General features: G+C 38.3%; 1 protein-coding gene across 1 annotated transcript in view; it reads left to right on the top strand.

Moving 5' to 3' along the window:
- The window catches only part of LOC122788644 (glutathione S-transferase omega-1-like), a 130,052-nt gene extending 118,636 nt beyond the window's left edge, over positions 1 to 11,416 (top strand). Inside the window, exons 4-5 of the mRNA XM_044055541.1 lie at positions 2,253 to 2,354; positions 11,306 to 11,416. Of these exons, the coding sequence (XP_043911476.1) occupies positions 2,253 to 2,354; positions 11,306 to 11,416 (213 nt within the window). The remainder of the gene's footprint in view (positions 1 to 2,252; positions 2,355 to 11,305) is intronic.
- The last annotated feature ends 1,096 nt before the right edge of the window (positions 11,417 to 12,512 follow it).

Below are 12,512 nucleotides of genomic sequence, written 5' to 3'. Positions count from 1 at the left end.
TTAATGTTAACTGATTGCTATAAGAACACGTGTTGAATGAATAATGATGAAATGTATGTTGCTTACTGAGTGTGATTCCTCTTACAAATCAAGATGTAGCTAATAGGTAGTTTAGATGTGCTGTTGTCCATTACATTATGTAAGCAAATAAGTTATAAGAATTCCGGTGATGTATCTCCCACCCAGATTTAAAAATCATTTTTTAACAGTGATGAACAAAATTAGATTTCATAATGGGATGTTGTTATTACTAGTGGACTGGAACATGGTCTTTTAGCAAATGGGTGTTGTGGGTAGAAAAAGGAAGTAACACATATCAAGAACGGAGAGATTTTGTCGGAAACATTTGGTAGCATTACATTTGACTGATACTTGGAAAATTGCAAAGAAGTGTTTTGGGGCACCATACACTTATTTCTTCCATAGTTACTTGACTTGGTCTTAAATAGATAAATAGATAAATGCTTAGTGAATAAAAGTATAATGATAGAGGGACAATACAATACAATATTTTATTTGAAGACTAAAAAGTAAAAAAATAAAAATATAAATAAAAAAGATGTTTTTAAAAAAAGTGCTTTTTATTGAGTCACTCTGAAAAGTAAAAAAATAAGGAAGAAGAGTGAAAACTTTGCAAAAGAAACACAGACAAGCTGATTTCAGAAAGCATTTGAGGTTGGTTTTGTTGATTCTTGCTGCTTTTTCTGGTACCTGATTATCAGTATCATCAAAACCAACCTCAAATGCTTTTCTGAAATCAGCTTGTGTGTATTTCTTTTGCAAAGTTTTCACTTTTCTTCCTGACTTTTTACTTGTTAGGGTGAGTCAATAATAATATTTATATTTTTATTTAAGGTGAGGAAATCCATTTCAAGGATTATTTTCATTGTGTAAATAAATATGATTCTTTCCACTTCACCCAACCTGTTCTCATTATATTCTTAGCCCCTTGGCAATGCGTACTGTGTTATCTCCGCATCAGGTAATAGTGCTAGAACACCAGGTGCTGAGGTAACTCATTTTCCTGTATTTCATTTTTCATTATAAAAGCATAAAAATATGGTTTGAAAAAAAATCACTTTCCCATCCTAAACACAGTTTGTGGTTAACAATTAATCAGTACAGTTAATGTTATACTGAAAAATGATTACTGTAAATTTTTAAAGAAAACAAGACCTAATTTAATCCTGGACTGTTATCATATATTTATTCTTGACACATGATAAAAGGTGGAGCTTTATCTATAACTTGTTTTTGGGTGAAGAAACTAGTGACAATGTTTGGTGAGATGCAACTAATGACACTGTTTACAAAGTAATTGCTCATCTCTTTCATACAGATCAACAAAGGAGGTTGAACTCCAGTCTTCAGTTTGTGTCTTTTCTCTCTCTAATATTTTCATATAGTAAATAAAAATATAAAAACAAAATATATTTTTTTAAAAAAGAATGCTTTTTATTGAGTCACTCTAAAAAGTAAAAAAAATAATGAAAAAGAGTGAAAACTTTGCAAAAAATACACATACAAGCTGATTTCATAAAAGCATTCGAGGTTGGCTTTGCTAATTCCTGCTACTTCTTCTGGTGCATCATTATCACAATCAGCAAAACCAACCTTAAACACTTTTCTGAAATCATCTTGTCTGCGTGTCTTTTGCAAAGTTTTCACACTTCTTCATTATTTTTTACTTTTTAGAGTGACTCAATGAAAAAAATTCTTTAAAAAATCTTTTTATATACATTTATTCGATTTGTTGTGTGAAGTATTTATCAATGTGAATACCTCATAGTGTTTTTTTTTTTTTGTGCAGGCTAAGCACCTTTTTAACTTTTCTTGTATACCTGCTTAAACAGCCTAAGCATTTGACAGTGTTTTTAATATGTTGAATACTTTGTTATCAACCATGCAGTGAAAGATTATAGTCTATTGCCCCCAGTGATATTAAATTATTTGGCTTCAGGAGAATGCATACACTAAGAAACAAAGTTGGATAAGACAGTTTTTACTGCAGTGATGTTCATGGTATCATATGTGTCTGGCAGCAACTGAAATAATAAAGAATAAAATCTTTTAGAAATGTCAGTATATAACAGTATGTATTTCCTTCTCAGATTCATGTTTATTAAACATTCTACTGGTTTTAGGATACTGTGAAAGAGCAGTGTTTTCTCCAAGGCAAGTACAGCTATATTTTGTAAATTATGATGAATAGTATCTTGCCACTAATAGCCTGTGTTGTATTCTTTATCCAGGCACAAGCCTATGTATTCAGGATTCCAAGTGCAAAACAAAAAGGAGAAGATACATCTGCTCTGGAAGCAGAGTTTACTGAGAAGCTCAAAGTTGTTGATCAGGTGAGTGTGTGTGTTTTGTGTGAGAGAGAAAGAGAGAGAAAGATTCTTAAAAATGTCATCATTGCATCAGTCTAGTTTATTTTATGGCACAAAAACAGTAGATCTGCCCCTTCCCTGCTCTTCACCTTAACTTCACACTCCTTCCTCAGTGAAGCAGACCTTCATATGTGAAGAATAGTGCCATACTGTATTCTTACAGCTGCCAACACAAAACTTAGGGATGTGAAAACCAAGCTGCAGACAGATGGTGTAAGATGAGGCATTACAATAGTAGTGTTATAGCCCTCTTCTTTTTGTGAGAGCTGAATCATTGGGTGCACAGGAGAAAGATATGCAGGAACTGGGAACTCAAACACATGGTCATTTCTCTGAATGAGATGCTGTGAAGTGAACCTGAGGAGGCACTAATTATTAACAAAGCTATCTCCTAAGGAATTGAACCACAGCACAGCAACAACGTAAAAGGAAACAAAACTGGTGTGGATGGCGACCTCAAACCTCCTCAGCTCGGACACAAACCAGAAGAAATCCAGAAGAAAAACGTTTTATTGCACAGAAACACAAAATAAAAATTCAGTATTTTTTATTTTTTATTTTGTGTTTCTGTGCAATAAAACGTTTTTCTTCTGGATTTCTTCTGGTTTGTGTCCGAGCTGAGGAGTTTTGAGGTCGCCATCCACACCAGTTTCGTTTCCTTTTATCTCCTAAGGAATAAAATACCACCAAGACCACCGATCCCAGAAGTACGCAAATTTAATGAAACAGCGCCTCAGCTTGCACAGCCTTCCAAGAATAAAAACACTGCAAAACACTCTTTACTTAAATACAGCATATTGCACAACACAATTAATCAAATAAACATACAATTCCATACTGATTCCCTTAGGGGCTGTGCCCTGGAAAAATTGCAAGTTGGTATAGGTGAATGTGTGTCTTTAAAAAATAAACTTTTAAAAAAAGAAACCCTCTTGATTTTAAAGTATGGTACTTTGGAGCCTCAGGGAATCAACAAGGAATGTAATTGGAAGTATGTGATTTAAATTGTAGGTTTAATTGATTAATTGTCTTGTGCAATATGCTGTATTTAAGTAAAGAGTGTTTTGTAGTGTTTTTACTCTTGGAAGTCTGTGCAAGCTGAGAAGCTAAGAGTTTCATTAAATTTGCTTACTTCTTGGATCTGTGGTCTTGGCGGTATTTTATTAATTTATTTTTTGTTTTTTTAAAGTTGTATTTATCTCCTAAGGAATACCTATCTGTTCAAAAATGCAGCAGTAGTCTGCCATATGACCTACATAGCAGCCAATAGCTGGGCAGCTCACAAGCAGACATTTATCACATTAAACAAGCACTTACATTTTTGGCATTTGTTAATAGTTTTAGACCAGAATTTTGTAACACTCTTTGTAGAAACCTATGATATGAACAGTGGTATTGTTGGTATTAAGTTCACCCTGTTAGCAATTTTGCTGTAATTCTGTGGACTCACTTTTTGGGAAATGAATGACAGAGTGATATTTCATTAGCTAAAGTACCCTGGACTATCAGTAAAATGTTGTAGGTTACAAATAATTTAAAGTTATACTTACAAAGATTTGATGAATGAGGAAAGTCAGTCCAAGGGGTCTCATAGGTTCATAGGTAGGTACTAGGCTATCGGCCCTAGCCTACATACAAGCCTAGCCAAAAAATGTACCCTGGCTTTCGCCACCCAAGAAAATTATTTTCCTGTGCCCCTGTCGAGCAGAGCCACAGAAGTGATCCCCGGGGTGAATTTCCCATTTCCCATCCAATCATCAAGATTTTTCTTGAAGAGTGCTAATGAGGAGCTCTGTTTGACATAGATAGGTAGTCTGTTCCAGAGTATGGGAAGTCTCTGGGACAGGAATCTATCCCTCCAGCATGTTCTGTTTATTGTGGTGACAAGGTTAAGGTCCCTAGAGCGTGTAGCTCGGAGGGATTGGGATTTCTTTAAGTGGAGCATGTCCAACAGCTCTGGGTTTGACATAGCTTTGCATGTTAGGCTTTCAATCCCCATTCCCAAATATAAGGCAAACTTTCCTTACAGTCCAAAAACCTTTTATAGGAAGCAATCTCAGAAAAAAAAATCAGGTAAACAAATGTTCAAAAAACAATGACAGGGAGGTTCAAAAAGGAAAAGAAAGAAAACCCCTTCCAAGCCCAAGGACAATCTAAAAAAGCAGATTGACAACATTGCCCCTCAGTGTTTCCCCCATCCTTCCTGACAGCCTTGTAAAACTTTCTCAAAGTCTTGGTCTTCACTATTGTCTCTGACACCTGTGTTCTGAGAATAATTCAAAAAAGTTACAACTGGAAGTGGAACACCCTACCTCATTTTCCCACCACATCCATCTAGTCACACTTCACTGTTCCCTTCTATCCTGGATTAAATTGTGTCTCAGGGGGTTATAGAGCCTGTACCTCCAAATCAAATAAAGGATTTTACTCAAGGTTATTATTGGCGTCAATTAAACAGGGAACCTGGAGACCTGGTGTAGACCTTTCATTTCTAAACCTACACAGCAAGATTCCAAAATGTAATGCTGTTTCAACAGTCTCTCTTACCTTTCATTCCTCATTATAGTTTTCTAAAAACTGTAGAATTAAAAGATGCAGATTTTCACATCCCAGTTCTCAAAAATTTGAGATGCTTTTAAAGATTTTCTGCATTTGGCTTATTATTTTCAGGATTCTGCTTTACTTTCTGGGTTGTTAACAGATTCAGGGGTGTTTACAAAGTATCTAGTACCCACAACAGCACATTGCAGGCTATAATGTATAACGCATTTACATTTTTTCTATATTTAGACAAATGCCTTATTTTTTTCAGATGTTTTGTTAAGCTGTCAAGAATCTCTACAGTTTGTCAAAAATTGATTTCTCAACTTAGGATTTCAAGTGACTCTAGTAAAATCCTGTATTATACTGTCCTACGAGATAGAATTTCTAGGATACCTCCTAGCTGCTTCCAGCATGAAGGCCTTTTCTTCCTCAGGACAAAATGAAATTCTACAAGGAACAGGTTCTTATACTCTACAGCCAGAATCTTTCAAAAACTGGGGAGTACCTTAGAGTTGTAGGTTTCATGGCCTCTACAATTCTCATGATTCCTCTAGCCAGCTTTCGTATGAGAAAGATTCAGCATCAGTGTGGTCCCAACACCAGCATCCCTCTCTTTTTAGATTCTAGTACTGGGTTTTATCAAAAGGGAGAATCCTTGGTGGTTGAGTTTGTCACTCAACCCAGGACCCCCACCAGTGCCTACTCAATCTGTAATCACATATGCATTCAATTTTGCATGTGCATCTGAATCAGCAGGTTAAACTGAAGCACATAAATATAAAAAAAAATATGTCTTTCATAAAAGATCTCTAAACCATCTGTGGACCCAGGCCCTCTTCTGTAAATTACAGACACCACCACAGTCATGTGGTACATAAACAAACTGGGAACCAGGTCTCATCCCCTTTGCAGACTTGCTGTGTTAGTCTGGGTGCTAGCAACTTGGCTCAGTCTAACCCTTCAGGAAACTTACATTCTATCAGAGCAGAAATTTGTGGTAGACAAGTTGAGTAGAATCAGGACAGACCCCCAAAAATGGAAATTGTATCCTGGTCTTCCAGGAACGAATCCAACTGTGGTGAACTCCTCAAGTAGATCTGTTTGCCTCCATCCACAATAGAGAGTTAAAGAAGTTTTGCTCCAGGACTCCTTGCACATAGGCCTGAAGACAGATACTGATACCTTTTCATTCTTATGGATGGGAATGTTCCTGTATGCCTTTCTACCTTTTCCTCTGATGTCCAGGGTTTGTTTAAAGATTCAGAAGGACTGTCCAAAGATGAAACTTTCAACTCCCTTCTTTTGAAAATGGCCAAGGGCAATTGCCACAGACTTCCTTGCAGGATGGATTTATTCACTCAGGACAAGGGGTCTTTGATTTATCCCAGTCTTCATCTTCTTCATCTTACTGCCTGTGCCTTTACTCTAAAGACATGCAGCAGTACTAAGGGAAGCCAATAAACTTGCTACTAGCAAATCATATATGGCTAAGTGGAAAAGAATTGCTAGTTGGTGCCATTGGAAGAATCAAGATCCTTTAAAGTTCAAACACATTTGTATCTGCAATATTTTGGGGAGTAATTATCATCTGGCCTTTCTTATTCTTCTTTCAGTTATCTCTGCTTGTTTGACAATGGATCCTCCCCTTTCTGTGTTATCTCAAGTGAAACGGTTTCTGAAAGGGGTAAAAAAACATGGAAACTATTGGTCTTAAAACTTCATTGATGAGCTCAGTCACAATAATTCCCAAAAATTATGAAAACCAGGTAGTGCTACAAAGCAAAAAGCCTTTACAAATAAAGGCTTATTGCTTTGGAACATTACCTGGTTTTCATGATTTTTTGGAATTATTGTGACTGAGCTCATCAACGATGTTTTTAGACCACTAGTTTCTCTGTTTTTTTTTTTCTCAACACTCGGGGTGGTGAGGTTGGAACTAGACAGATTCCTATGCTTGTTCATTTTTTTAATTTCTGAAAGGGGTATTGCATATTTCTCCACTTAGAAAGCTGGTGTCTTTTTCTTGGTATCTTAACTTTCTATCTAATGTATTTATTTATTTAGTTTATTTACACTTTGTTGACTGGGTTTGAGCAATTTTTTATTTCCTGTGAACGCAAGGAAGAAGGGGTAATCATTGTCAAAACAGACTATATCCAAATGGTTGTCTCTTGCAATTCAGTTTATATCCAAATGGTTGTCTCTTGCAATTCAGTTTTGTAATTCGTACCATGATAAAACACTTGCAGGCGAGATCAAAGCTTACTCCACAAGGGCAATGGCTACTTCTGTTTTTTTGGAAAGGGGTGGACTCTAGATATATTTTGGAGAAAGCAACTTGGTCGTCTCTCCATACCTTTACCAAACACTTAAAAATTGATTATTCTTTTTCTCCAGGGCAGAGTTTGCTAGGTCTATACTCCAGGGGCTCCCTCTGATCATTCTACATGTTCCTTTTCTTTCTAAGTTTTGGTACTCTGCAATTTTGGCTACTGCAACTGTGATCTAATAATGAACATAGTTCTGTTGTGTAAGTAAACTTACATAACAGTAGATACCCGAACAGATTATTGTTGTAGTACAAACACCTTCCCTCTTTTGCCTTCTACTATGCCAGGATTAGGGTCCTTATCTTCCTTCTATTCTTTTCATACATGCAGGGTTCTAGCCTCCCTTGTTCTGGAGCAAGAAATCTCTGATTTTGGTGCCTGCACGTTTGTTTTTATATTCGCTAACTGTTGAGCTTTAACGGTTGCACAGGCTAGAGAAATATGCCCTAAAGTTTTGGAAGCTGGACAAACATCCATACCTTGGCAGGATACACCCCATATAGCTTAGGCTACTGCAACAGTGATCTATTCAGTTATCTACTGCTATGATAAGTTCACTTATGCAAATGTACTTTATCAGCCCTAGTATCAAGGTTCCTAACAACATTCTCATTTTGGAGTGGGATATAATGGATATTTATATCATATGCTAGGAGTCTAAACATGAAACTGCACTCATTGCAAGCATTCTTAACCCTGGAAGAAGCTGACATTTGTGCAGTCAGAGAAACCTGGTTCAAAGCTGCAGAGAGCACCCCAGCCATACCAGGTTACTCATCCTATCATTCATTCAGACCCCAAACTGTGGGCAGCAAAACAAAAGGAGGTGGAGTTGCAATATATATAAAAGGCATACACCCCTTTTACACAACAGTATGATGCACAGGAAACACTCCAGGTGCAGTTAACAATTGACAAGACCCCCTGTTGAAATCATAGCTAGCTATAGGCCTCCAACTTTGAATCAAGATGCATACTCCACTTAACTGGATCTGTTCGAATCTATCAATAATCAACCCTTTACCCTGATCCTGGGTGACTTTAACTGTCCAGCAATAGATTGGAAGAAATACTCATGCCAAAACACAAATGCCCAGAGAGTCCTTGATTTCATCAATGAAAATGCCTTGGACCAGTTGGATGACACCCCCACAAGAGGTGAAAATATCTTGGACTTGGTAGTAACCAGCATGAGTAACCACTGCAGCATCCCATCAATGTCATCATCGCTAGTAAGATCCGACCACAAATCAGTCACTTTCAAAGTCACCATCTATACCCCAATACCCCCCCGCCCCCAGCTAGGATCAGACAAACAAAACTTCGACATAGCTGATTGCAACCTCCTGGGGGAAGGTATAAACAGCTTCACAGCCCCCTCCCCATCCATAGGAACTGGCACATATGTCCAAACCTACCCCAAAGTACTATATGAGCATTTATATAGCTGCATGGAATCAGGAATACCAGACAGGACAAAATCCTCTTCCTCAAGGAAGAATAAACCTGTCTGTCTGGTGGACATCTACAATAAATAAACTTCTATAATAAAAGGAAAAAAAATTCTGTCCAGGACCAAGAAAAGGAGCAGGTGCCTAAATGGAAGCAATCTCTCCTTAGCCTGAACAAGCAAATACGAGCACTAGTGAAATCCTCCAAAGCAAATTTTGAGTCCAAACTGGCCACATCTATTAAAGACAATCATAAGGCCTTCTTCACATATGTCTGCAGTCTGAAGGCATCACCCAGATCTGCTCAGAACTGGTGGTCAAGGACACCACATACACAAACGCTGTAGATATAGCCAACCTGCTGGCAGACAGGTTCAGTGAAAACTTCACTCCTCTGTACCACCATCAGTAAAACAGGACATTCCCAGTACCGGCCATCTCGCCCTGTCTCTAGGGAGCAAGTCATCACTGCCCTCTCTAAGGCAAAAAAATGCAACCTTCATGGGACCCAATAACATCCCTGACTGCATCCTCCATGAACTCAGGCAGGAACTTGCAGCACCATTAGGCAACCTATTCAACCAAAGGCTGAGTACCAGCTTTGTCCCAGTCAAGTAGAGGACAGCTAGTGTCACCCTTTGTACAAAGGTGGAGCATCCACTGATCCAGGAAATTATAAACCCATAAGCCTAACTAGCCTGATCTGCAAGGTCATGGAGCAGATTATCATGGACCTCATTAAGAAAGACATTGGCAACCTCCAGACACTTGATCCCACAGTTTGGTTTTATCAAGGGGAGGGCATGCCTGTTAAATTTGGTCGACTTCTTTGAGATGGTCACCAAGGCCATAGATGAGGGGAAGATGGTGCACATTGCCTACCTTGACCTGGCCAAAGCCTTCAATACTATTCCTCACTCAGATATAATAAACTCTCTCAACTAGGCATCAATCCATATGTTACCAAATGGGTAGCAAACTTGCTCACTGATAGAATCCACCTTGTCAAAACAGGGGAAGCCACCTCAAGTAGAAGACCTGTAACAAGCGGTGTACCCCAGGGATCGGTCTTGCGGTCTCTGCAGTTTAGGATGTACATCTCGGAGATGCAGGCCAAATCTAGTGGGCTATGGCTAACTAAGTTTGCAGATGGCTGCAAACTGGATGCTGTCATCAATTCCCCTAGTGAAGTGGACAATCTTCCAAGATGGTCCCACCCAAACAAATGACTGGTGCCAGAAACATGGCCTCAGACTGAATGCCAAAAAATACATCATCATCCCTTTTTGGGGAGAGTAACATCCCTACAAATTATCCCATTGATAATAAGGTCTTAAGCACACAGTCAGTCGTAAGGTACTTGGGCACCCAGGTTGATAGCAAACTGACTTTTGACCACCATATTGCCTCCATTGTACAGAAAGCTTTCTACATGGCCCACCTCATTAGTTAGGGTATCTCATCCAGGGACAAGGTGGTCATGACATCCTAGTATTCTTCCCTTATAAGACCCATTATTGAGTATAATGCCCCTTTCGGCATGTACCTCACAAAGCACATGCAGCAGCTGGAGAGACCACAGAAGTTCCTCACCCAGAGAACCCAGGGCCTCAAACATCTACCCTGCACAGAGAGGCTAAAAGCCCTGTCCCTCTACTCTTTCTCCTACAGACTCCTCAGAGGTGACCTCTGTCTGGCATACAAAGCAATCTCTGACCCTGCCCTAATGAGACTGCTGCATATCCGCAAATCAAGCTCCATTCGAGTAACTCACACACACAACCTCAACCTGGTCTGTGACATCAATAGAACTTGTTGGCGAGACAGATTTGTGTCCCAGAGACTCCCCCTTTTGTGGACTAGACTCCCTCACCATGTAAAGCAGACTACCTCATTAACCATTTTTAAATGCAACCTAGATAACTGAATGGGGAACAGAAAATTCACCCCTGGGATTCTACCTGTGTCCCTGCTAGACAGTGGCATAGGGTGCTGACTTGTTGGAACATGGGCTAAATTCTTGGATAGGCTTGTAAGGGCCTCAGGACCAATAGCCTAGTAACTTCCTATGATCCTAGGAGGAGGGATGCTTTACGCTTTTTAGCATTTAATTAGAGATGTAAGGTTTACTATTAAATTTCTTTGTATTAAATATACTGTATTTTGTGTGAAAAAAAATTATGCTTTGTAGCCTTTAACTTTCAACTGATCTAGCATCACAAGAATAGACAGGATGTCAGTGTCACATTATCAAAAAAGTATTTTGACAAATGCAACTATCCTTGTTTAATTTCAGTGTCATAATTCCTAATTCATATATGGAAGTTTAATGTCAATTTTCGTTTTTTTTTTTTTTACTACACAAACTCACCTCAGCTGGAATCCAAACAGCTGCACTGCCTTTGTCATTTCTGGGGAAAATGTCACAATACAGACTTCTAGACCTCTAGTTAAATCTGTTCCTGTAGTGTTAACTGCATAATTTTGCCAACAACATTTTTTTAAGACAGTAACAGGCTAGCTGGCAGTACAAACACCACAGTGACTCTTCTTTTGTAAATTTTATTCCAAGTATTTTTTTTTCTTGCAGATTCTAGTCGATGAAAACAGGTCATTCTTTGGTGGTACTTCTGTGTCCATGACTGACTATATGATTTGGCCATTTGTTGAAAGACTTGAAGCCTTTGGTATAGGACAGTAAGTTAACTTTGCATTGCATTATATGTGTATGTATCTGTTGTTATTTCAAGAATTATTATACACTGGCCATATGTTGAAGCAGGGGGAAGGCATTTGCATTTGTTGCTATTGTCCTGGGCTTGAGTTGTGATCTGGCAAAAGGGCTAAAATGGTAGGAGGTGAATTAAGAGGCAAGAGCTGACCCATTTTTTTAGGGGATGAGTATTACACAGTTCCACAGCACTGTTCTCCTTGGTGGCAAAATTTGTTGCAGACTGGTGCCTATCTGGCAGGGATATCAGGCCTCAATGTCTGGATCAAGGCATGTGCAGAAGTGTGGACTGACTTAGTAGTCTACACACTGTTATTGTGTGCTACCTATTGTCTCAACTGGGCAGATTACAGAAATTTCAAAAGATTTTTGGTTTTCCCAAATTGAGCTTTAAAATCCACTTCCATTATATTACAAAAAATAAATAAATAAATAACATAATTAGTATTAACATAATACTGAAAACATTGTCTCACTCTGTGTTGGGGTGGGAGTATGACTACCCTATTACATACACTAGGGAATGAACTGAAGAAAAATATGGGCATTTTTACTGACCTGGCATGTGAGGTTGAGGATTGCAAATTGTATTTAGTCAAGAGAGATATAATTTTAGTAGCGCTATCTTACTTTTATGTGGCTTCTGGTTTATACAAAATGTATTTAGTCAAGAGAGATATAATTTTAGTAGAACTGTCTTGCTTTTATGTGGTGTCTGGTTCATAGGTGTATACTATGCTAACAGTTACTAGGGCACTTATAAGCCTAGTCATGCAACCCAAATGTGACCCACAAATTTGATTTATATAGGTGATGATTTACCGATTGCCTCTGTCCATCAGAGACATAGTAACCAGACCAGGGGTGAATTTCTAATTACCCATACATTTATATAAATTGCATTAACAAGGGATAGGGAGAAACTCTGCTTCACATCGATGGGGAGTCTGTTCCAAAGAATGGGAATTCTCTGAGAAACATATCTGTCTCTCTAAAGTGTCCTATTTATGTAAATAAGAAAATTTAGGTCTTTTAATGTAGTAGTTCTGATGCTGTTTGTTTTGCA

Source organism: Protopterus annectens, chromosome 14.part0, assembly GCF_019279795.1.
Source record: "Protopterus annectens isolate FY-2018-M chromosome 14.part0, PAN1.0, whole genome shotgun sequence".
Classification (NCBI taxonomy): Eukaryota; Metazoa; Chordata; order Ceratodontiformes; family Protopteridae; genus Protopterus; species Protopterus annectens.
Note: the sequence above shows the minus strand (reverse complement) of the source record. Positions and strands in the feature narration are given on the sequence as shown.